Source organism: Notolepis coatsorum (genome assembly GCF_963971535.1).
Source record: "Notolepis coatsorum genome assembly, chromosome: 20".
Lineage (NCBI taxonomy): Eukaryota > Metazoa > Chordata > Actinopteri > Aulopiformes > Paralepididae > Notolepis > Notolepis coatsorum.
In genome coordinates, this window is record NC_140184.1 from 37,167,080 (window position 1) to 37,194,834 (window position 27,755).

The following is a 27,755-nucleotide window of genomic DNA, read 5'->3' on the forward strand; positions in this document are numbered from 1 at the left end:
ACAGCCATGTCTCTGCTCTTTGTATAGTTACATTTCATTAATCGCATGAGAGGAGACTGGGACTGGGGCTGTGCCTCAGACGTGAATAATGCAGCCAGTACTGTGTGGCTGTAATGGTCCTGTTCACTATACTCCACCTGCCTGCCTGGCGTGTGCTGCTTCCATCTGCTGTTATAACTGAGTTATTATCACCTGGCTCTCTGCTGTTTTCATCTCACTGCCTGACGTTTCCCACGCTGACTACAGGTAAAAGGAAAGCTTATCCTCTCTCTTTCCCTCACCTCCCATCTCTCTCCATCTCCCCCTCATTCATTCTCTTGATCTCTCCTTTTACGCTTTGAATTACAGTGGTTTCCCAGCTGGCGTGTTGCCATAGAAACAGAGCCCCCAGATCTCCCATTCCCCCGGTGGTGGTATTCTGCCACTCTTATAGGGAACAAACCTTCACTTCCTCTGGCTCCCCCAGCATCAACACCCTCATGTGATCTACTACTGATCTCCTTGAGATTTCCTGTCAAGAGTAGCTGTAAGGGGAGAGTTGTGTGTGTGTGTGTATATACACATGTCAGTGTGTGCGTGTGAACGTGTGTGTATACATGCTTGTGTATGTGGGTAATCTGATCCTCATGTCAAGTATAATGAATAATATACTTGACGTTCACAGAATCAATCGTAGCTGATCCTACTCATACAGTTGATGCTGCAATATCTGTGCCATTATCCTCCATCCAATATTTGCTTTTTGATTGGTCTACAGTTTGATCAAAATGATGATGAGGATGATAGTCCCATAATATAAAGGAACCAGATCAAATAGTTTGATCTATAACTATGCATTCCCAGTCTATAACTCTATAACCGGTGTGTGTGTTGTGATTAAACAGCTAAATGAGGAGCTGAAGACGACCCTGAGGGAGACTATGGTGCAGAAGTACCAGCAGAAAGAGCAGGAGCATGTCACCAGAGCTGTGAATAAACTGCAGCAGGAGGTAAGACCCACACATCTGAAGAGGAGGAAGAAATTCCCTGTTCCCACAAAATAGTGAAATGTAAAATGAGGATTAGCTGTTAGGTTACAGCCTGTGTTGACTAGTGAAATGTAAAATGATGATTAGCTGTTAGGTTACAGCCTGTGTTGACTAGTGAAATGTAAAATGAGGATTAGCTGTTAGGTTACAGCCTGTGTTGAGTGTAGGTTTGATGGGATCAGGAAGGATGACGCCAATTTGCCTCCATGACATTCACTCTATAAAACGGAATAAATCCTCCACTGGATATGACATTGTGTTCATGATGAGGTTAAGTATTTATGCTGTAGTCCCTTGCACATTTGAAGTGATTTCAAGTAGTAACAAAAGGAAGGAAGGGCTTCTTTGTAAAAAAAAATCTTTAAAAAAAACATCTGAAATTATCAATAATGTACATCTTCTAAACCGTAGAACAAATGACATGCTCAAAACACACATTTGTTGATTTTGTTAAACAAAGAAGCTCATCTTCCCTTGTTACATCCAGTAATATGCCTTGTACATCTTCTAAAAACTAGAACAAACAACATTACACACTCAACCATGAACTAGAAAAACACATCATTGTTAATTCTGTTAAAGCAAAGATGAGCTCTTCCCCTCTTCCCTTGTTACTTATACACTGTCTGCCTTCCGCTTTTCTTTTGCTAATTATATTTGAAATGGGTGACTCCCTATCCCTCTTGCCAGTTCAAGTGCTGTGGCAGCAACAGCTCGTCCGACTGGGCAGAGAGCGCCTGGATCCGCTCCAGCGAGGCGAAGGGCAGGATGGTGCCAGACAGCTGCTGTAAGAGTCCCACCGAGGGCTGCGGCCACAGGGACCACCCCTCCAACATTTACAAGGTGGAGGTGAGTGGCACGCATCACCTCTGTGGTGTACGGGGAGTGGGCTGAGCACTGCTGTCAGTAGAGGGGGGTCAGTAGTCTGATCATGTCTGTGTCGAGATGAATCCATGGAGATTTTGGAGGCCCATGGGGATGGATGGCTCAGCCATCAGTCTTTAGCATAGATGAATACCTGCTACGAAGAACCATATAACTTCCATTTTATTGATTACAACGTTTCGTTACAAGGACCTTCATCAGGTTGGATGAATCTGGGAAGATGGTCCTTGTAGCAAAATGTTGTTCTCAATAGATACTGTGTTTTATTTGCAAGTGAAAAAGACTCTTTGTTCCATTGTTGTCTGCCCATGGTCTTTTTCTACGTACCTATCAACCTTTAAAAGTTCTACTGAAGTTTTCAGAGAAACAAATTTCTAACTTTACAGAGTTATATGGTTCTTCAATGCAAGGGTTCAATGTGAATATTTTTTTTTATCCACTTTTTCTCCCATTTTTCTATATTTTCTCCCATCCCAATTTCGTATCATCCAATTCAACCCTCCCTTGTCACGAACGCTGTTTCTTGCCTCCCACAAGCCGGCTGCAATGTGGACTAAGTCATACATAGCACAAGTCCCCTCCGGTACTTGAGGTAACAGCAGTCGCATCTTTTCACCTGCGCAGCTCGATCTCTCAGTGGCGAGGAGTAACGCGTGGGAGGCTCACGCTGCCCCCGACACTTCCTGATTCTACTGCACAGGCGCACCAACCGACCTGTAGGAGTCGCTGTCCACAACGCCCGATCCCCACCCTTCAGTTTCCCTCCCCGTAATACGGCCAATGTGTATTACTGTGGACGACCAGCTAAACTGAAAGCAAATGTGGAGCGCTGGGCTCGAACAGGCGAGCCCAGCGTCTCCAGATTTCGTGGCGAGCGCCTTGCCCACTACGCCACGTAGCCGCCCTGGGTTCAATGTTACATAAACACTTTTGAAGTAATTCAATTCATAAACCAAGTATTTGATGTATTAATTTCCTTTAGGGTGGCTGCATCACCAAATTGGAGAACTTCATCCTGGACCACCTGAAGATCATTGGAGCAGTGGGTGTTGGAATTGCCTGTGTACAGGTAGGTCAAGACTGCCTTTTACACACCAATCGCATACTATACTTACAAACACCTTTTTGAAATTTTTGAAAAGCACTCAGTGATTTCTATTTTCTCTCTCTCTCCCCCAGATAATAGGGATGGTGTTTACCTGCTGCCTATATCGAAGTCTAAAGGCAGAGCCTTATTAAGAGAAGGAGAAATGGAGTAGTTTGTGGATGAGGGAGGTAATCTATTTTTTTTTCTCCACCACATACCATACTCAAAGCAGCCTTTAGTTTTAATTATGTGCCATCAAGCAAATGGCTGAGGGAAAACTAGGTAGGAATAAAGGCGCTTCCATTCAGATGCAATTCTTGTTTGAGTGGAAACACATTCAGATGTGATACCTGTTTGGTGGAAACATACAGTAAGATTTACGGTGCACTCTGTCGTTTTTGAAATGAGGACCATGTTGACACAACCACACACAATTTGCCAGCCTGAAGGAATGAGGACCTTGTAGACTCCACGACTAAATTACGTGCTTATTCCACGTAATTGGAATAGTGGAAACTTAACTAATTAAGACTCAAAATAGCGTTTCCATCCAAATGTTCCGGTTCAGGGTTCTGTGAGAAAGCCATTGATTTTCACACTGATTTTCTTTGTTGTGGTACAGCCTCATTTGGGCTGGAAACTCGTAGCTTTCTTCCAATCTAACATATTTTAATCTATACGTTCATGGTTGTGCAGTCAGAAAGCAAACAGACTAGCTGGTACCCCCCGGAGTGGCGTAAAGATCAGTGGACTAACTGCATTTGGCAGAAAATGCTAATCCTGGTGGGAACGGCCTCTCTTTTCTGTTGAGATAATCACCAGCATGGTTTAATGAGCTATAGCCCACCTCTTGGGCCCATTACAAAAAACACAATAACGACAACATTTTATTTCCATGTTTAATAGCCAGTCATGCATTTTAAATATTTGTTTTACAGTGGCCCTTCTTAAACCCTTTGACATTTAAAAAAAAAATATATATTTTGTCATGTTTTCTCAGTAGCAGGTGAGGTGTTTTCTTATGAGCTATTATTTTCTGTCTTTATTGCCTAATGAACATTCATGTATAGTCGACATCCAATAGACATCCTGCTCGTTAGGAGACTGTATTATCAACATTTATTAGTTTCAAAATGTTCACCTTAAACACAGCATTTTGAGAGCATCAAAGCATCAACCATAGTAGAGGTGCACAAGTGTCTTGCTCAAGGGCATTATGGTTGAGGTTGGCACCTGTCCAGCAACCCCCTAGCTACCACGTATATATAGACTCCACCTATTTACCTCTGTTGACACAGGGTTTCAAACTAGCAACCCTTGGATAACTGGCCAGACTGTCTAAACTCATAGTTCCGATAGGGAATGAGAGGTCATGGTATAATGTAATTATGTCTCGTTTCTTATGACTAACAATACAACAGATTCTAGCAATTGTGCTGATATCACTCATAACAAGGTGCCTTCAGTTAACATTTGCCGTCATCATTTTATACAAGGGATTTATCTACTGATGCCAGTTGTCACTGGTAACTTTGTATAAAGGACCTACTGTATTAAGCTGACTACTCTTTCTCATATATTTGCTGATTACATCTTTGTGAACTTTTTGTAATCTTTTTTTTATGAAGTTTGTTTGTTTTTATATAAACCATGTTATTTTATTGTATTTAACAGACCAATGGGAGGAGATGATTGTTACTTTCTGCTTGTATGTTCTTTTCCATGTGTGCCTCAAAGATACCACTAAATTAATTAAAAAAAACTGCTGTATTTCTGTGTTTTTGTTGTGATAAAGTATTTTTAGTTTGAATAAACTATTCAACAAAAGATGTTTTGCCTATGCTGTATATTCTCTATTTCAAAGTTCTTTTAATTTATGTATTCAGCTACCACTGGCAGCTATCGGAATTAGTGGTATAAGGAGAGGAGGAGTCTGTGCTATGTTTTTCCAAACAGTTTGATAAAGCCAGTGGGATTGTTTCATGTAAAAATATAATTAAACTTAAACTGATTAACAATTCCAAGCTATTAAAAATATATCAGACATCAAGCAAATGCTCTTTGATTGACCGCTATCAGGTCATGCCGTTACCCAAAAGAATCAAGGGACAATACCCTGTGGCCCAAGCTAGTGGCCCTCATACAACTGGCACCAGCTTACAGGTGCATTAGTTTATTAACCAAAACATTCTATTCGCTATGTAACTACTGTGTGGGGAAGTGTATCTGAAATGTGAGCCATACACCCCACAATAGCAACTGGAGAAAGGGGAGGGTATCACCTTTTACATGGTAGCAATACAGGGTGTCGTAAGGATTATCTTGTTCACATTCATGGCCCTATGAGCCATTTGACCATTGATAATATTAGGAATGACTGGCTTGTTCAGGCCTACATCACGTCAATGTCCATAGCAATTACTAAATCCAAACACAGGGTGGCAGCACTTGCTAGGCTTTCATCATTGCAACAAAATATGCTTTGTCTTCTGGACGGGCACTCTAATGAAAACGTCTGGTGGTGTGTGTGCAAAAGATTACATAGTCTGCTGAGGCTGCTGATAGGCTCCGTCCTAGTGTATGCGTCTGTCTCGTTTGCCAAATGAGAATATATAAATTGGTACAGGAATTCACAAATATGAACAAACAAGCCTTTCAGTGAGTCAGGACTGGAGAAGCCACCAAGCAGACCACCTGTGGACCAAACCCCATCACATTTACCAACAATCGACAATTTCCTGATTTGATACCTCTGATTTCTCAATGGAGTGTGAAAGCCACTTGGGCCCTTCCATGAGTTGGATTATGAGTTTCAGAATGAGAATCATTGTTGTATTCTGTCACAGCATAGAGGAGTGAAATATTTAGTTATTGGCTCCTCTGCCAAGCAGCAGCATCAACATAGCAGCAGGGCTTTCCACTCTCCAGGACATTTACACAAGGCGTTGCAGGGCCAAGGCTATTAAGAGAATAGTCAAAGACCATCCAAACGACTACCTCTTTGCACTGCTGCAGTCAGGCAAGCACTACCGGAGTCTCATGGCCAGTACAAAGAGACTCGAAAGGAGCTTCTATCCCCAGGCCATCGGGATGCTCAATGACTCTATGCGACATTAACCCATACAAATACATTCATTGCACACACTAACTTTAAACAAACACTCACCCTTAACATTCACTTTACACTTTAAACACTACACCATATTTGATCTATTACAAAAATATTTGCACTACATCCACACCTAATTTTAGCATTTAGTTAAAGTTAGCATTTTCTAACCTCATTGTCTGCATTTTGACTTCATTGTACTTTAGGTTGTACTTTAGTTTGTATATTTGTATAGTGTGACTTTATTCTTTAAACTTTTTTACTGTATGAAGCACATTCTCATGGGCTCATACAGAACCAAGCATTTCAATCTAATGTACATGTACTTTATACGTGACAAATAAAACAACTTGAACTTGAAACTTGATAAAGTAGTACAAAAAAGAATTACAAAAAATTGTGTAAGATTAGCAGCACAGTGATGATAAAAAAATTACAATACAATAATCACTGTAATAATCACAGCATGGTTGTGTTGGGTTCAAAGTGAGAGTAGAATCAGTATGAGCATCAGTATGTACAGGGCCGCCTCAGGGGGTGTGCGAGCAGTGCGGTCGCACAGGGCCTCGCGGGAAGGGGGGCCTTGCACAAAAAAAAATATATATATATATATATATATATTTTTTTTTTTTTTTTGCAAGGCCCCCTTCCCGCGAGGCCCTTTTTCATCACAGACCTAAAATCTAGTTTGGCTTATATGCTTATATATTTCACATTAGACACGTTTGTAGAATGTTCCTGGCTCTGCGGCTCTGCAGCAGACATACTCACTATTGGAGCTCTGGGGCTCTGCAGCAGACATACTATTGGTTTCAACGAAGGGAGGGGTTACATCATGTGTACGCCGGCTTGCGTCAGCTGCGTTTGACTATTTCGCACGTGCAGCTTTGGAGGTTATGCTTAGTTATGCCAGCCAAAACGAAGAGGACGGTCATTCGGCAGATGGACTGAAGATGAAAGTTGTTGCATGTTAGACAGTTCAGTCAGGCTAGCCATCCCGGCTAAAGGCAGGGACAGCTAGTTAGCTTTAGCTACGTTATAATATTGAGTGCTAACGTGTGGTTCAGTCGGGATAGCCATGATGATGTCGGCTAGTAGCTAGCTTAGCTAAAGGCTAACTAGCGTTAGCTAACCTAGAGAGAGCGCGTGCAGCATTGTTATGCCAAGATGAAGAGGACGGTCATTCGGCAGATGAACTTCGTCAACTCCACGCGGTTGTCTCCATCCTCTTGGACGTTTGGTGAGTTTTTAATGCACTCTATTCTATTCCCGCCGTGGATATATCTCTCTCTCTCTCTCTCGGGAGCCAAACGGGCTGGCTAGCTGTTGTAGTAGCTAATGGTGTGTGGCCTGGTGTCAGCACCTGGTGCGAGGGAGGTGAGCTTGGTGTTTCATTATGAGAATATCTCCATGCTCAAGTCGGCTATAGTCCGCGAGGGACTTGTTGCCGGCACCGCTATGGTAAACACCACTCTGTAGTGGGACGTGTATTGCCTTCTTCTTCCCTTCTCTCTTCGGATGAGAAGAGGAAAACACAGCGGCTGTCTGAAGTGTTGGCCTGTATTGCTTTTCTCACATTGTACAGTTTTTCAGTGGTAGCCGCATAGCTTGCTTCTGCGTTAGCTAGTGGTTAGCGATAGCCGGGTTGAGCTAACTGTTAGCCAGTTAGCTGTTTAGCTACGACGTTAGCTGCTCGTTTTCGCTCGGCTGGGAACGTTAGCTTGATGCTATCAGTTAGCCTAGAGTTAGCTGTTAGCTTGTGCTACGACCATTGACATTAGCCGTGAGAATAGCAGGCCCTGGCACTCTGACTACGACATCATCTTTGACAGAAGATGTAGTCGGGTCTGCACCATGACAAGGCTCCGGCCATAGCTTCTTTTTGTCCCGCCAGCGAGAGGCCTTTCGTCAACGTGGAGACCTGTGTTGTGGCCTTTCGCCCTGCGTTCCTTGGTGCAGGTAAGATGTCCATTGGACATTACCCCACTCTTCCTTCCTTCCCCTCCCGAATGTTTTGTTAATAACGATGTTTTTTTCCAGGCAAAACATGTTACTTCACAACATTTGGAGATACGACATGTGCTGTGTGTGAATTGTCTTGGTCGTTTGTGTAGCTTGGGTAGCGTTGGCCAAAGCTGTGTGTGGCCTGGTGTCAGTACCTGGCTACTCTATTTGCAGTTAGCCTATTTAGCTGATGTCGGCCATTGGCTCCTTGCTACTTTGTTTTCTCTGGTATAGACCCTCTTCTCTTTGGATTTAAGCGTTGATCTTTGTCCTTTTGGATCTATGTATATTCATGTTGCCTTTGTGAAGTTATCTTTTCCTTCTGTTTTGTTCTTCCATTAAAAGTTGAATATCCTTTAGGGGCTCATCTTTGCTTATCTCTCTCATACATGCTCTCTCTCTAACACACACACACACATGCTCTCTCTCTCTCTCTCTCTTTCTAACACACAGACATGCTCTATATCTCTCTCTAACACACAAAATGACATGCTCTCTCTCTATATATTTCTCTCTTTCTAACACACATATACATGCTCTCTCTCTAACACACACACACAAACAGACATGCTCTCTCTCTATCTCTCTTTCTAACACACAGACATGCTCTATCTATCTCTCTCTCTTCAATTCAAATGGGCTTTATTTCACATTCTTGTATTTCTCTCAGTAGGTATGGGAGTTTTGAGTTATTGTCGATGTTTTCAAAGTCTCTTTGGGTGTTTGCAATTTGTGGGAAGTATGTCTTGGTATAGTGGGCAGGTTATTAAGAAGTGGAGCTCGGTTTCCACCTCATCTTGTGTGCAGTGGGTCTGTCTTCGCTTGGGAGCCAGGTCTGCCTATGGCGGCCTTTCTCGATGGCTAGGCTGTGCTCGCTGAGTCTGTACCTAGTCAAGGATCTTCAGTCACAGTGCTCAGGTATTCTGCCACTGTGTACTCTCTGTTTAGGGCCAAATAGCATTTCAATTTGCTCTGGTTTTGGGTTGTTTCTTTCCAATGTGTCTCTCTCTCTCTCTCTGGCCTTACTCTGGTGGAGGGTCAGGGGCATTGCCGGGTCTGTGCAGCGATAACACTGTATATTGACTGTAGAACGGGAGCTCTCTCTTGCTCTCTCTCTTGCTATATGTTGACTGTATTGTCGTGGAAATATATTATCATGTTTCTTATATATCTGTGTGGAGATATCATGTTATACAGCTTGACTCTCAGTATGACCAGGTTGACTGGTTAATGTGTGTATGTCTCTTTAAGAAGACTCCAAGGGACTGACATCTCCCCAGTCATAACAAAGTTGTTGTTTGCTTCCAGTTACTGAGAAACCATTTTGTTTACCTTCGTCATCATATCTGATATAATATGTTACGTCTGACAACTGTGTATTTAACATATGTCTGAACAGAACTCTTGGTCATTTTATGGCCAGAGGCTACTGTGTGAACATGTGTCTTTGACTGTAAACTGAACTTTCATTGTGGCCACGGTGAAATAACATTTCTTCTTATTGTTAAATAAACTCTTATTATTGTTAATAAACCTTTCTATTATTAATAATGACTCAGAATGATTTGTAAACGGCTCATCGTTTATCCTTAGATATTTCCCATTACAGAATCATGCCCAGCCTCGGGCAGCGCTATTATTTAAGAATATGTTGACTGTATAAATTATTATTATTTTTTTTACCTTTTAGGGGGGGGGCCTCGCGTTTAAATCTCGCACAGGGCCTCGCATTTCTCCCAGGCGGCCCTGAGTATGTATGAGTGGTTCGGGTGGCTGGGGTCCTAAATAATCCTGCTGGCCTTGCAGACACCATCCGTTGTATATATCCTGGATGGAGGGGATCACACATGTCCTGGGCTGTTTGCATGACCCTCTGTAGCACTTTGCTGTTGAGGGCACTGTCTCCACTGTCTGCTACAACACCTGGACACACCTGGAAAGTGGAGGTTATTGTATGACTACTAGTGAGGCAGTGCTTCACTAGTAATAGACAAAAACATAACACACATATTACATAAAAAAAAACTTTTAGATGCCAACATTTCATTTCATTCATCTGTTAAATATTTTTTTAACTGCCAGTGAAGAAAAAATGTTTCCCCAAGTGACACACACAGCTCCCAACCACTTACATTGGCTAGTAGTGAGGCACATTCCTCAAGTGCTTCACTAGCTAATGTAATTGAATGGAAGCAAATTAGCACCTTTGATTGGACAGTAATGGTTCTAAGTGCGTGCCCAGTGAAGCCGAGCCTCACTCATGCATTTGAATGAGGCTTGAATGATTGACAGTTCTGACACTTTTTTTTTAGACCAATCAGAGAACACCATTTCCTATCCCATGCTTTGAGAGGGCTTGGAGAGCCCTGTACAGTCAGTAACATTACTGTGTAGCTAGGCACTGTAGGCGAAATGAAACTTTGCACCAACATTAGGACCGAAGTATAAACTAGCAACATGAAGAGGACTTATGCATCTGGATCAGGAAAAAAGATGAGGTTAAAAAAGTAAGTAAAGTGTTTGTAAAACCTTGCTAACGTTAGCTAGCTGATTTCGTTAGCTAACGTTAGCTTAGCTTACATGATGATCATTGTGATGTAAGCTAAGCTAACGTTAGATCACATGGGGTAAATAAGCTTTGAGCTCTGGGAGCATCCTAAATGTCTTTCTTTCTGTCACTCTTTCTCTCACCCCCCCACACACACACAAAGGCAGTTGAATGACACATCACAGCTGCAGTCAGGGTGCGAACCATGGGGGAGCTGGGGGAGCCATGGCTCCCCTATATGAGACATCAGCCCCCCTGAAAATATGATTTGTGGATTTTTGGGGGGTCTCTAAAATACTGATAATAAATGCTATTTTTGCCATGCGTTTCTCATTTTTCTGTAATTTTCTGTATTGTCATCATCGTGTATAATAATAAAATTAGGCTATTTTGATGTATGATTAATGATTTGGGCACTAATTCACCGTAATAGACAATAGCATAAATCTATGGGGTTGCGGCACTGCAGATATAGCCTACTCGTAATAGATGGCAACATGCATGCTATTCTTGCGTTTACCATTTGGAGCGTGGCGGCGCTGCAGCCTGCAGGCACAAATCGAACTTCACCCACCGCTTAAAAAAATAAAAAGAATATCTTCACCATCAGGTGGGTGGCGATAATGTTGCATTTGCCTACTATAATAATGTTAGACTCGATGTGTTTGGTCGTGGACTTGTTGTTTGGTATTGGTTCATCCGTGTGTTTATGTGTAAATAGGACTGTTGTGTGTGAATTTTAGTGTTGGATCAGAGGGGTTAATCTGAGCATGTGTATTTCAATATGTGCGTCTTCATCATGCATGCAGACACCTGTGTGGTGTGTGTGGACTATGTGTGGTTCTGTAACGTTACTCATACCTAGCCATATGTCAGCAAGCGTCACAGTAAAGTCCTCGCTGTGAAGCACGCGCAAGTTTTGACCTCACAAGACCCTGCACTATGGCCAAGTGTCATAGGCCATACCCAACAATGTATCAAGGGGACCAATACAGGTCAAAGATATTGTTTTCCCCCAAAATCCAGCGAACATGGCTTCTGTATTCGGTTAGCACAGACTCTGTCTTCTGTTTGATATTCTAAAAAATAATATGATGAATAAATGCCTCGTAGAAAGCTTGAATTTCGGACTTCTTTATAATTTTTTTTTTAATCTCTCCTGTCCTCCCCAATTTTTTAATGCACCAGCCACCACTGACACACACATGTGGGGGATGTTTAAAAAAAAAAATGTTTGCTTCACCAAAAAATTTCGTCAGCAGCCGCCACCAAGACTTTCCGTTGATTTTAGCTCCGCCTTTAACACAATCCAATTCCATTAGGCCAGTGCTTCTCAAACTTTTTCTGTCAGGCCCCCCTTTGGCGGACCAAAATATTTTGGGCCCCCCCCCCTCCAACAAAATGAAATGGGCCATGTTTAAATTTATTGAAATAACACCAATATCGTGACCTTTCAAATTGGCCCTATATTTTGTTTTCAGAGCTGTCATGGAAGAAAAGCCAGCTTCACACAGATACTGTATGTGGTGCTGAATGGTATCAACACCTTAACTGCTGCATCATGAGATACTTGGTGGGCCATGAGATGAGATACTTGGTACTCAGCACCACACTCTGAAACTAGCTCTCTAGGTGGTATCAGATGAAATTTCAAAGAGTTCTTTCAAGAGTTTGGATGGAGATGTGTCAGGAAGCTTTGTCTCAATGTTGTCTGCAAAGGTTTTTTTTATCCAGAGTAACTTGGTGATCCTTTTCTGTGTTTTATTAAATAATGATTTTCAGATTTTGAGAAATGGTATTTTCATGGAGAACAGTGCAGCTGCAACAGATAGCACTTTAGTGATAATTTTCTGTAATCCAAATTTTTTTTTTTTTTTTTTAAATAAATCTCAAGGCCCCCCCTGTCATGCCTCTGCGCCCCCCCTGGGGCCCCCACTTTGAGAAACACTGCATTAGGCAATCCAGAAGCTACAACACCTCCAGGTTCCATCACCACTAATCCACTGGATACATAACTTCCTCTCTAACAGACCACAAGCAGTAAGGGTTAACAGTTCACTATCACCCACCATTATGGGTGTGTATTCAGTCCATTTCTCCACACCCTCTATACAAACGACTGTCAGAGTCCATCCACTACCCTCTACTTAAAATATGCACATGACACGGCCATCCTCGCACTGCTCAATAACAACAATGACTCTCTGCCTATCAACATTTTAGCACATGGTCCAACAATAACTTTCTCCACCTTAACATCTAAAAAATGTATATCCATCAAAGGAGAGAAGGTAGAGGTGGTGGAGTCTTTCAGATACTGTGGAATTACACTGGACAATAACCTCAGCTTCAATCAGCATACCATGGACATTTACAAACGTCAACAGAGACTTACAGCCATCTATAAACACCTGTCTGTCTCCAACCCTATATTATTCTCCTGCTGTATACCATAGCATTATTGAACCTCGTTTTCCCATATGCTTACAGACATCAATAAGAATAAACTCTTGATTTGATTTGATCTTTATTTATCGCGAACATTTCAACCATAAAACAAACACATTTGTAATAACAAAAAATCTATATAAAACTAAATAACAGCATTACTCTCAAGGTTCCAAACCAAGTCACCTACTAGCTACGCGATTAAGAGTTTGCAGATATAACTTCCATTAAAGCACAACAAGGACTTGTAACAGACACCAAAGAAATAAACGCGACATTCAAAGAATTCTACTCCAACTTGTATAAATCAGAAACGACCTTCGATCAAAACAAAATGGACACATATCTTAATCAAATTAACCTCCCCAAACTTTCAGAGGATGATGCTAAACAGTTAGAAACACCAATCACACTAGAGGAACTCAGGAAGGCCATATCCGAAATGCAAAGTGGTAGGGCTCCTGGAAGAGACGGTATCCCACCAGAAATGTACCTCTCATGCTGGGACATAATTGGACCCCTATTACTTAATATGATTTTATACTCAGTCAAGGAGGGGAACTTTCATAAGAACGACAATATTGCACTCATAACAGTCCTCCTTAAAAAAGACAGACCCCACCGAGTGCGGTAGTTATAGACCCTTAAACCTCCTCGGAACCGATATCAAACTGTTCTCTAAGGTATTAGCCATCGGACTTCAAAAGCATATGACGTCTTTAGTTCATCCGGATCAAACTGGCTTCATAAGAAACCGTTTGATCACTGACAACATAAGACGATTACTATACGTACTAGATGCCAGCAAGGACGACACCACACCCAAGGCGATGCTGTCCCTGGATGCAATGAAAGCTTTTGATAGGCTGGAATGGTCGTATCTATGGGCAGTATTAGAAAGGATGGGGTTAGGAAAAGGATTCAAGGATATGATTAAAGTATTATACAAAGACCCATCGGCCATGATTACAACAGGTATAATCACCTCCGGAATATTTCCGGTATCACGCTCTTCTAGACAGAGTTGCCCTCTTAGTCCCGGACTATTCGATTTATCACTAGAACCTTTAGCACAATATATAAGACAATCCCAACTCATAGAACCAATCGTAATCAAGGGCACACAACACAAAATTAGTCTATATGCGGACGACGTAATACTGTTCATGCAAAACCCTAACACCGCAATGCCTCATCTTCTCAAGTTGATTAATGACTTTGGCGACCTATCGGGATTTAAGATAAACTGGCCAAAGTCGGCTTTCCTTCCACTGAACGCCCCTGCAAAGAATACAAGTCTTCCAGAAGAAATACCAATGGTTAAACACTTTAGATGTTTGGGAGTTGAAGTATTCCCTACCATAAGCCAAACGGTGAAACACAATTACATAGAAATCCAAAATAAAATAAAATACGACTTTGACAGGTGGTCAAAACTTAAAAACTCAGTACAGCACGGGTTTCAATAGTTAAGATGGATGTCTTACCTAGAATCAACTTCATCAGCTCAATGCTTCCGTTACCCCCTCCAGATGGTTACTGTAAAAAATTACACTCTTCCGCATATACATTTATTTGGAATAACAAACCACCACGTATAAAAAGATCCACCGCACAGAGAAACAAAGCCGACGGAGGGATGGCATTTCCAATTTTTTTCCACTATTTTAAGGCGTACACTTTAAGACCACTGACAACCTGGTTTGAACCCTAAGCATCAGTATCCTGGAGAAATTTAGAAGTAAATATAGTAGCACCACAGAGACTGCAGGACATAGTATACACCAAAATATCAATTAAGCAATGCAAACTGAAATTTGGCCCCATAATTACTCATGCGATCCGGATATGGCGTGAAACACACAAAAAATATTCTAACCCACATAAATGGCATAATCATACTCCCTTATTCAATAACAATGCACTCCTGATTGGAAAACGACCTATAAGATTCCCTAGATGGGAAAAGCAAGGCATACATTAGGAGATGTTTTCAACAAACAGGGTATTTGTAGTTATGATGAAATAGAAAAAAATTTAATCTCACCGGTTCCACATATTATTTTTACGCACAATTATTGTTATGTTTGAAGTCTCACTGTGTTCCATTAAGGATACCAATTGCACACCACAGATACCACACATTTTTCTATGAAAGAGAGACATCGAGAGGTTTTGTATCAGATTTTTATCATCAATTACTAACGGCCTCGTATGAAACCCTCCACCTAGACTCTATTTGGAGGAGGGATATACCAGACCTGGAAATAGATTTTGATTGGCAAGAAGCCTGGGCAAATGTTCGACTTGCATCAAGGAACCCGGACCATCAACAAATCAATCTTAACTATATTCATAGGACATACTTGACTCCTATAAGACTGAACAGAATGGGTCTTAAATAAGACTCCAAATGCTCCTTATGTACAAATGGGGACGAGGGGACATTTATGCACATGTACTGGGACTGCCCACCAGTTAAGATATTCTGGAAAGAAGTGACCCAGCAATTATCAAATCTCTTAATTCTGAATATACCTGTACACCCCTCTGTATTACTGCTGAATGATGTTTTTGAGTATGCAGTACCTATACAGCTAAAGAGATTGGTTTTATCTGGTATTACAGTGGCTAAAAAACTGATAGCATCACGATGGATTCAACCGGAAAAAATGTGCCGAAAGGTCTGGATTCTTGCATATCTCGATGTGATTTATCTAGAAATATCTACAGCAAGAATTTTGGGTCTCAATTAATCCAAATTGACAATGTGGTTAGAAGTGGTGGAGAGAATAAAAGCGAGCATATAATGGTAGTGTCTGGTTAGGAGCGAATGATAATGGATGGATTATCCATTGGGGGGTCCAGGGTGGGGGGTGCGAGCAAGAGCATATGTGTGTAGGGGAATAGATAGCTGCCTCTCCCTGAACGTCAGCAAAACAAAAGAGATGATTGTGGACTTCAGGAGGTCGGGGGTCAAGGACTACAGCCCCCTCAGCATCGACCGGGCACCGGTTGAGAGAGTGAACAGTTTCAAGTACCTCGGAGCCCACATATCCGAGGACTTGACATGGACCACACACATTGACAGTGTTGTGAAGAAGGCACGACAACGCCTCTACTTCCTCAGGCGCCTAAGGAAGTTCCAAGTCAGTCAGAAGATCCTTAGGAACTTCTACTCATGTACAATAGAGAGCATCCTGACTGGCAACATCACCTCCTGGTTTGGGAATAGCACTGCACAAGACCGTAGCAGACTACAAAGAGTGACACGTTCAGCCGAACGCACAATTGGAGGGGGGCTTCCCACCCTCCAGAACATTTACAACAAGCGGTGCAGGGGGAAGGCTAAGAGAATTATTAAGGACTCGAGCCACCCGAACAACTGCCTCTTTGAACTGCTGCGGTCAGGCAAGCGATACCGGAGTCTTAAGGCGAGCACAGAAAGACTCAGAAGAAGCTTCTATCCCCAGGCCATCAGGCTGCTAAACGAACAATAAACAATATGCAACAACCATCAAATGCACACAGCACACACACCCGCACGCACACACTCACTTAAACAAACAACACACTGCAGCACCCACTCTCCACACTTTAGATCACACAAACACACTTTATATTTATTGATAAAGGATTTGCACTACAACTCGTACACCTACTGTAAATTGTACCTAAATTGCACCTCATCCCATTTCTGCCTTGCACTATATAGTATTGTATATTAGTACACTGCATAGTATTGTGTATTGTATATTATATGGTAACTCAGTTACGTCTATTCTGCATCGAACATTGTACATATGTCTATACTGAACACTGTGACCTCATTTTTTTACCTCATTTTTTTTTACTTCTAATTTACATACTATACTATGTTATTTTATTTCATACTTATCTTATCTTGTCTTGCACAGTCTCTGGAGCGTAACAGTAAGAAGCATTTTGTATAAAAGTATTCTGTACTTCTATGACAACTATTAAAGAAACTTGAAACTTGGTATTAGGGGCATATCTTGTATAAGATATTTATTTAAACAGTGATTTAATTTGATGTGCACTGTTAACAATGCTTGTATATCTAATCGTGTGTTGTCATGTTTGTTTATGTGTTTGTTTAAAAAAAAAAAAACGAAATAAAATACAATAATCAGCATAGCTCAAGACAATGGTTTTGTTCGAGAAGGGACAGAATGAAGCAAAGCTTATCTGGTCCTGCCCCTTCCTTACAATATCATATTAATATGTAATAAGTTATCTATCGATATCAAAAAATAATATACCTATCCACTACAGCAAAAGATAAATAAATGATTACAAAAATACTAGTTCACGTAATTTTTCAAGCTCCTCTAACTTATACTTGTCCAAGAATTCCTGTTTATATCTGCATTTAAACATTTCAACAGTATTACTTGTTTTTATTGCTACATCAAGGCCATTCCAAATGGATACCCCACAAACTGAGATGCACTTGCTTTTGAGAGTTGTACGGACAATAGGTTGTTTTAAATTCAATTTCCCTCTTAGATTATAACCCCCATCTCTGCCCATGAAATTGTTTGTATGTTGCCAGGAACTATATTTTGTATATATTGTGCAGTTTTGAATTTAACCAAATCTTTTAATTTCAGAGTTTGACTTTTAACAAATAAACAATTGGTATGATCTCTATAACCAGCATTCCTTATAGCTCTTTTTTTGCAGTGTGCATATCTTTTGTAGGTTGGTTTTATATGTATTTCCCCAAACTTCAACACAATATGACCTGTAGGGTACAATGAGTGTGCAATACAGAGTGTACAGTGATTTCTGATTTAAGATGTATTTCGTTTTACCCAGAATTTCCAAGCTTCTCGCAAGAGAATAACTCGTATAGCCAGCAAACTCATTTGTATTCCCTTCCCCAACTTATCTGATTGTATCGCCCTATCCCTGATCCACAAAGCACTCACTATCATACATGACCCAGACCACCCACTCTTTACCCCTCTTTCTTCTGGCCGTAGGTATAGACAAAGGTGTTGTTCCCACAGCCATATAAGCTTTATAAGTAACCTCCCTGTGAAATTACAATAAATCCAGTCTGTGGAGTGTCAATCCATGTCTCTGTTGTGTGACCCCTGTAATTACAGTAAGGGTTCCTGTAAATCCTATATTTTGTATAATTCTGTACAATTCTGTAGGCTATGTCTTACCTGTTTGTGTTATGTATGCATCTACTGTGGAAAATAATGTGCTCCTTGAGGACAAATAAACTATCTATGAATGGGTAAATTACTGTAAGTGTTAATACTGCTCACAAGGTACAGGAGAAACACAATTTGATTATGAAAGACCGACTATTGGTCAGCTATTACATTTGATAAAGCCACTAATCACACAGTGGAAAATGTGTCTATATTCTGTTAACCAAGAATCAAACTGAAATAGCTACCGGTTAGCTTGTCAGCTCAGAGCTACTAATTGGTTTCCATTTTGAATGGTAGCCTACTGCAAACAAGACATTTCTTGGTTTGTAGAAATGCCTATTTATAAACCTTCCCCCCACTATGTACAATTACAAGCAAGGTGATAAATACATAATAATAATAATAATAATAAATAAATAAATAATAAAACCAAAAATGTTACCGTCATGGTTTACCCTTTAACGTCCTCTCCAGTGCACACCAACATGTGAGAGCTGAGTCATGCCTAGCAAAAGGAGCGGGCAGGTTTTAGGGAGGAAAATACAGCAGTGAAATTTCCGTCAGAGCGAAAGTAGTGCAACACATGGCAAGTTTAATAGGGCACTTTTCCAAGGCACAGCCATCTGTGGAATGCAAGTTGTCTGTGTCTCTTGACACACAGAAGTCTGGCCTTTTGCTTGTTGTCAGACTTTGACTCTAAATAGCTGACAGAAATAATGACAGGCATTTTAACCATCAATTTGTCACACCACATTGAATCCTACTGATGAAAAGCATGCTAATAATATATATCCCTTCTCGTACTGGTCACTTTTCGGGTACTATGATACCTAACCACAAGACTGCACAAGTGGCATGCTAGCAATGTTAGTGTGGATGTCATTTCCCATATATCTCTCCACCAGTGATCTTGCCGACAGAACTGTGTTGTACACTCAATGCACACACATCACAGGTGGTAGTATATTTTCCTCTTGGCCCAATGTGCTGCAAGGTTGGCTATATTTTCAGCAGGGTTCCACACACCCCTCACCTTTGTCTTTTCCTGGGATGTGATTTGCTAATGGCTGTAGGCCAAACCGGCAGAGGGTACAGTCATAGTTTGTCTGCTCTTGCTGACAGGAGGAACACTAAGGCAGGCAGTCTCAGGGTCACCCACATATAGGTTAAGCTAAGGGTGTGTGTGTGTGTGTGTGTGTGTGTGTGTGTGGTCACAGTGCTTTCTCAGGGCTAGATATGTTGTAATTTAAACTATTGTCTGCTCTAGTCCTTGATGTCTTGCTGTGACGTCATTGATATCAATGCTCTATTGTCACATGTGAATGCAAGGGATACAAATATAGCCTACTTTTATTTAACCATACATACACAAAGGACTTTAGTGTCTCACTGAGCATAGAGTGTATCTGGCCATATTATTTTCATTGAAGACCTTGTCATTATTGTAAATATCTGTATGGACAAACATATACTTTAGGACTTGTGACATGGAGATGTAGTAACAACAACAACAACAACCATGGCATGATGAGCAGATAGCGTTAATTCAGAACCCAACTTGGTCACAAAGACAGTGATTTGCACTCTGAGCAATCTAAAAGCCCCGTTTGGAAATACTTCGGATTAATACTTGTGGAACCTCGAGACAAAGTTGTATGCAAGCTATGTAAACTACAGATGGCCTACCTTATTTTTTATGCTAACATTATTTTGTAGAAATTGAATAATGAAGAGACAGAAGCGTCATGCAGGTCCATTATGAATTGAAAATGGGGGACCCTGATGTAAACAAGACGGAAGTCTTTCTCTGGTCTGCATCCCCTTAACAATTGTGTGTATTGAGCCGTACTGTATTGTGTAAACATGAAGATATCGCTTCATGTTTATCACACCTTGTTCGGAGGCATGTTGCTGTGTATGAATGTCCATTCTATATATCGTAAACTTTCATTAATTTGATCTCGCTCCGAGATTGTTATATGAGGGGAAAACAGGAACGTTGTATTATCGAATGATTTCGTTTGCATGTCCAAGCATGTCCAAATTATCTATGAATTGAAAATGGGGGACCCTGATGTAAACAAGACAAACGTCTTCCATTGTGTATTGTGTGTATTGAGCCGTACTGTATTGTACCCATTCTGCAATCTGTTAAATAAAGTTTTCATTCATTCATTCATTCAAGTTAAAAGGCAACAGCGTTTTAGCTGGTATTTTCGTCCTAGCGGCAACGCTCTGTTAACGACAATAATGTGGTCAAGAGGCATGGGCCCTCATTCATCAACGTGGCGTAGAAAATGTTCTATTTCCACACGTAAGCACATAATTTAGAATCAGTGCACGCACAAAATAAACGGGATTTACCACACGTGCGTACGCAGGTTCTACACACACCTGTCTTGATAAATATGAATTTGATCCTACGTTTGAGCTCGTGCACTGTTTTAAGTATTTGCATACCAGAACCGCCCCGATTAACCATATACGGTAATGGAATACCCCCATGAAATGTGGAAAAATGGACTAAACCGAGGGAAGCGTGTTATGTGACAGGCTGACAGACGTGTACACACACGGTGATGTCGGATATGATATCTATTAACCATTGCTGCCTGGGCAGCGCAAACACTAATAAAGACCGTGCTGGAATATGACTGCCTTTTTCCGTTTTGTTTGATTAATACCCAGGGATTAAAGTTCTCCTCAATTCTATTCCAAATCGCGACGGATTTTCCGTAAATTTTCTACCTGCTGCATATGATTTCTAGAGTCATACAATCTATTTTGATGTCAGTATTGGGTAGCCTATATAAACAATAATACGAGAGCATATACAAGAACAATTAATCTCACTGCCAATGATGTAGCCGATACGCCATGTGTAGCCTGCCTATATGTGATCAATACAAACTTGAACTTGAATTCCATCATGTCTGTGTGCGGGTCACTGCGGGAACTCACAAGGCTGTTGTCACAATGTAAATAAGAACGTGCACTGAAAAGTTACAGTATGTAGTTGGTTGATTATTTGTATGACAGTCAGTAAACCCTTGCAAAAAGTATCCGTTTTATTTAATGAATTGAAAACATTCAGCATCGCCTTCCTCCCGGCATGCAGCAACAACATGTATCAGGCAAATGCGCATCGCAACATTGACTTAGTGGAATCCCTTTCTATTCACATAACTGCATTTGTGATGGAGCTTTGACAGCTACAGTAACAGTCTATTGCTCGATCCATCTCCAATATCACGATGGGCCGTGCCGGTGGCAAAGACCCGAGGGTGGAGAGGATCTTGAATGAATTCCATCATCATATTTATATGTTGTGTGTCTGTCTACTATGTCTGTTACTTTGTTATTCCCCCCCCCTATCTATGTAAAGCGACCTTGGGTCTCTTGAAAGGCGCTATATAAAATGAAGCTATTATTATTGTTATTATTATCACATCTGAGCGGGAGCTCACAAATAGACTGTTAGTCTCAGTGAAGTTTCAACGGAGGTCATCTATTCTAACCAACAAATTGAAGTAGAAAGCATTTCGTGACCAATCTTATTTGGAAACATGAAACACAAAATAATTCGCTTTTTATTTGAAACAATATTTAATCGCGTTTGGAGGTTGGTGTTTTGCGTCTGCCCCCCTGTGCCAAACAAGCAGGCCAACCTCTTGTTCGCGTGTGAGCCCGTTATAATTACACTACTGTCGCTATTTTATAATGAACTATAATGAATTACGGGTCATACAGAAGTTGAACACTAATGCACGGAAGCTTATTTCCGCCTTGAAACTAATGCAGAACTGAGGAGCGCTTATGCCGTAGTAACGATGTTCTACCACTGGGCGTCAGCTAAGTGTGCTCCGAGCTGTGCGTACACATAAGCACGAAGTCAAGTTCAAGTTGAAATTGATGAATCCCACTCTTTGCTTAGAAATGGTCGTACGCACAGGTTAAGCACATATCTGTGCGTAAGTCAGGTTGATGAATGAGGGCCATGGTTTCTATCTTGAGCCTGAACTGGCGTGACTTGTCTTTATTCACATGGTAAGCAGCAGTAACACAAGTCTTCTCTCTCTGAGAGACATTGGGGGAGAGAACGAAATGGGTGTATACCTTTGCTTTTATAGTTGCCATAAGGTAGAGTACCTGGGTGGCTCCGCCTAGAGCGCCCTCCAGTGGGAACAGATATATATGCAACTAGGCAATCACAGGTGGAGACAATTGTATATGCAGGTAAACAGTTACTAGTGTAAACAGCCATATGTACAGTTAGACAGTTACTAACAATCCTACACAGAGCCTCTGATCTCAACACGCTCCAAGGGGGTTTTCGTTCTCAAAGTCCCTTGGAACGGTGCCATGTAAATTTGCGCGAGCCGGAGACGGAGCCGTTCACGTCCAACGCCCATGCGCACTAGACAGGCACGTGCACACATAGAGGCCAAGGGGTGCCTGAGCACCTGCCTTTTTGAGTCTCATAAAAAAAGTGCCCTTTTTGATTTTTTTTTTTTTTTTTTTTTACCGTTACGCATATAGACTGCCCTTCCAACTGAAAAATGTCAGGATAGAATCAAAATATTAGGTAAAGAGAGAGAGATGCCCCATATTCCATTGCAGTTTGCACGGCCTCTCCGCGGACCTATATATTTTATGCATAGCGTGGGTGGTGATGATGATGATGATAGAAACCGCTGTTGAATGCTGGTATTACACTCATTGAGGGACACGAAGAAGTCAAGTCCGATGGGATTTGGGAATCTCAAATACAAATCGGGATTGGAATAAAAAATGCATTTATATTAAACAATACAGAATATACAGCACTTCTTGGGGTCTGTAGGGTAAGCACTTATTCCCTCCCCCCTGAACATTTATGGAGATGTATGGGCCTTTTAAGTCAGTGATAAAAGTGTCTTTCAAGGATAAGTGAGTTAAGTTATTATAGTTCAATATTCAATATTTGATCACCAAAACCCCCCAAAAAGCATAAAAAGGGGGCCCCCCGCCTGAAAAGGGCCCTTAAAAATCGCGCTTGCGCGCAGGCATGCGTTCTTCATGGGACGGGGTTGCACGGATAAGTTGCAGATAAGTACTCGCTATTTGCATATCAATAGCGCCGGTCGTCAGGTGTGTTAAATACGTTCTCGGATACATTCACACCTAACTTGTTGTGAATGACATGTGTTACATTCCATTCATAGAGGCAATTAGGCACTGTCTTTAGTCTGTGCTCAAGCGAGGGGACATTAAGGCGAGACACTGCAGGTGAATAGTCAAATATACTTTTTTTGTTTATTTTGAGATTTTGTTATATTTTGCTTCCTAAACATGTCTTCTATGAAACTAGTGACAATAAAACGTCAATAACACACATTTAGTTGTTTATTTTACATAATTTTTCCTTATTGCATCCATAAATGTGCACATATTTAATGGGGAAGTGCCTCATTTGCATATATAAACATACATTTCAGAAAACTTGCAATATATTTTTTCTTAGTTTATATGTACATAACAAATTGGGAAAGTTTCATAGTGATATCTATTCAAATATTCTTTGCCTATTAGGGGGTACTACACTGTACTACACTGTTTGTAGCCTGTGTGTAGTTCTGTTCAGTTCAATAACATCATTATTATTATTATTATTCAGTTTTCAGGCATGTGTTTAGGTTGTCTATTACTAATGGTTTGATTAGGTATTGTGTTTGTAAATATCTGTTTAAAAAAAAAGTATTGCATTTTACAATACAGAACTTTGAAGGCGTTTTCCCAAAAATTTGTTTTAAGAGTTTTTCCTCATACTCTGAGCCAGAAATCTCCACTTCAGTAGCACTCACATACAAGTCTTTCTCTGATCTGTAACCTCTTAACCTTGTCAAAGACTCATTTTCCAGTCAACATTGTATTAGTTTTACGAAATAAGAAATAATAACTACAACTTCTCTGTAAGCACCGTGTCTCAAACTGTATTACAACTCTGTCAGCTGTGTAACAATATTCATCAAAGTGTTGCATGTTATAGTGTAGGTTAGTTTATTAGGACAAATGCATGTTTATGGGGATATTTCTTAAGAATAAATACATTGTCAAAATCTTTGGTCAGATTATGTTCATGTGAACCCATCCATTGTGTGAACTAAAAATATGCTATGAGTATACTGCCCTGTCAAGGCTAACCGCAGTAACTCGAAAAAAGTCAAAATTGACTTATGAGTGAAATTGACATTGTCAATAAATGTTTTATCTTGTGACCAAGTTTCAGATGTTAATGTCACTCAGTTTTGGAGATATGGGGTTTTAAAAACTGCAGTAACTACAAAATCACACTCAAAACCCAGGCAGACCGCAGTAACTTCCAAACAGTGAAAAATGTCTTTAAAGTGTTTTGACTTGCCATCCTAAATGTGTTATAGGTAGATAGATGATAGTACCCAGATTTAACATGTATTAATGAAGTAATTTTTAGGCATACAAAAATATGACATAATTATTTTAATTAACCCCAAAAAAGCAGATACTGCACTCTGCTGCACGATTTCCTTAAATAATTATACAGGTAATGTACAGGCAAAGTGCAGTAACTTCAAATACAATGTTGTTTTCCCTCCAGCTTTCATAACTTAACCTAGCCATTTTGAAAATGAAATTTAACACCTGAATATATTGGAATGATGATGATCCAAATAAAATGGCTAGGTTAACACAAATGTCTAAAGATTGTGACATTGTATTTTTCTTAAAAAATATTCCCCTAACATGCATTTGGCTTTATCCAAGAACAGACACAAACATGCACATACACGCACAGCCACACCTTGGGGGCCGCAAGTTTTTTCTACAGAAAGGAGAAGTCGGACACGGTCGTAAATCTTTTGGAAATGACAGAAAGTGAATACAGTAGTTTCAGGCTCCCCTATTCGCTATCGTCATACTCCTCCTTCTGTGGCAGGGGGAGTCTCGCTTCAGAATTTCAGAGAAGCTGCAGTTTGACAGAGAGTTATTCAGTCTACTGAGAGGGAGACTCTCAGTTTGACAGAGAGGGAGAGATATTCAGTCTACTGAGAGGTAGACAGAAACAGAGGGGAGACGCATGCCACTTGGGGTTGGTAGAAACCATGCCACTTGGAAGAAAACACACATTGTATTTTGCATTTGGCATTATTCTTAATTCACACACACACACACACATACACACACATTCTAATCCTTCATGCAACCATTTTCTGAACACACACACACACACACACACACACACACACACACACACACACACTTGAAATGTTTATTCTGAACATATACATATTGTATTTTTCTTAAGACCTTGGAATACACAAATACATATTGTGAAGACCGTGGAATACACAAATACAATCCGAAAATTTAAAAAAAAACTTTTATTTTTTAATCTTTTATTTTGAAAAACGTTTATATTGAAAAAAAAATCTGAAAACTCCTCCCCTCCTAAACCGGATGTCCCGCCTCCTAAACCGGATGTCCGCCTCCTTGAACCTCTCGACCAATCAGAGAAGCCCTAAGGGGTCATAAATCATCTAAAAAAGGGGGCGTGGTTACAATCCATCAACCATGGCTATATGCCCTTATAAGGTATGACATACCCCGAAGTCCCGCCTCCTTGAACATCTCGACCAATCAGAGGGCTCAAAAGTGCCGTATTCACCTTCAATCAAACTAAAAGGGGCGTGTTTTGCATAATCTGTATTCTCTCTCTGATGACTGAGAGGGGGCTGATACATGACTGAGAGGGGGCTGGTACATGATTGAGAGGGGGCTGGTATACATGACTGAGAGGGGGCTGGTATACATGACTGAGAGGGGGCTGGTATACATGATGACTGAGAGGAGGCTGGTACATGACTGAGAGGGGGCTGGTATACAGGACTGAGAGGGGGCTGGTATACATGACTGAGAGGAGGCTGGTACATGACTGAGAGGGGGCTGGCTGGTACATGACTGAGAGGGGGCTGGTACATGACTGAGAGGGGGCTGGTACCATGTATTGTGCATCATTGTAGGTCAAACCATTAAAAAGTTAACTTCCATGGCAGCCATTTTGGATTTTGGTCTCTCAGAAATTGTCCCCGCCTTTTTTTAAATACACCCGGCTAAATTTGTTTATTAACCCTCCTAGATGACAAATCCATTGAGAAACGAGTGCCACAGATGACCCAACTACTAGGTCCATATCGTATCATCATAATATTATTTAAAAAATCATTAGGATAAGAGTTCCCTTGATAAAGATGCATGAAAAGGCTGTATAATATACAACACCTGTAGCTCAACTGCAAAAACTGCTTTTTTTATTTGATTAGATTTGTATTTGGAAATTAAAAACACATCATAAAAACAAATGATCTTGACCAATTTGTATTCCTGAGGATATCACCTAAAAGCATTCATTAAAACACTTATTTCCAAGGTGGTCCTCGATGGAAGACATAAAAACACAGCACATATAGCCTACTCAACTGCTAATTTTTGCTCAACTGCAAAAATGTATGCCTACTTATGTATCAGCCTACAGGGAAAAACACATTCACAACAGGCAGCAAAGTTTATTTTCAGCCAAGTATGGTAATAAGGTAACTATTAGGATATATATGGTATGGATTACTTACTCTTATAACTTATTACTATCTGTGGTAGCTCTAGTCTCCACCTACACAAATAGTTTTTGTGCTGTCCATTGAGCATGCACCTTCATGTGGTAGGCACATTAACTGTAGGTCAAACTCCCCAAACAAACAAGCACACCATTGATTTAATTGCTATATAAATCACACATACAAAGATCTAACTATTACTCCTCTCTGAACATGAATATAAAACAAAAAGGTGATATATTAACTGTGTAAACCTTATGCAATATTCATCATTGATATTTGGATACTTGAAATCTGTATGAACTGAGTAGTTAGTATCAAATGAAATAAGATGGAACAGCTCCATGCATTAATTGAATAAACAACTATTTGCTCATTACCAGTATGGTATTGCTTAAATTGTACAGTTTTTTGCACATCTTTGTCAGGGAATTCCAACAATTCTGGACCTGAATGTACCAGTTCTGTGTCGTTATGGCTTGCTCAGCACCTGTCTGCACTGTACTTCACTTTGTGCACGAGCACTGAATAAAAAATTCCACCATGTACCTTTACATCCCAACATCCGTCTGACCACACCCCCTTCCACTTACCTTCATAAGCAGGTGTGTGGTCACCTACTCCCCTCCTTCTTCACTTTCACCACAAGGAAGTGCCTTCGGTAGATCCCCACTTGACGAGGTTGTTAGCTGAAGAAAGTAGAGACGTGTTTACATTGTGCTTATATTTTTCTTCTCTCATAAATATTCGATAGAAAAATCTAAGTCATAATGTCTACTTCGGAGAGTCGCAGAGCCACTCTCCACCAGCGGTTCTCCATTTCC

The 27,755-nt window shown here is 40.7% G+C and overlaps 1 protein-coding gene across 1 annotated transcript in view; it reads left to right on the forward strand.

Moving 5' to 3' along the window:
* LOC311247177 (CD151 antigen-like) overlaps positions 1 to 4,823 on the forward strand; it is a 35,711-nt gene extending 30,888 nt beyond the window's left edge. The window contains exons 5-8 of the mRNA XM_084337513.1: positions 885 to 989; positions 1,719 to 1,877; positions 2,896 to 2,982; positions 3,093 to 4,823. Of these exons, the coding sequence (XP_084193639.1) occupies positions 885 to 989; positions 1,719 to 1,877; positions 2,896 to 2,982; positions 3,093 to 3,152 (411 nt within the window). The 3' untranslated portion in view covers positions 3,153 to 4,823. The remainder of the gene's footprint in view (positions 1 to 884; positions 990 to 1,718; positions 1,878 to 2,895; positions 2,983 to 3,092) is intronic.
* The last annotated feature ends 22,932 nt before the right edge of the window (positions 4,824 to 27,755 follow it).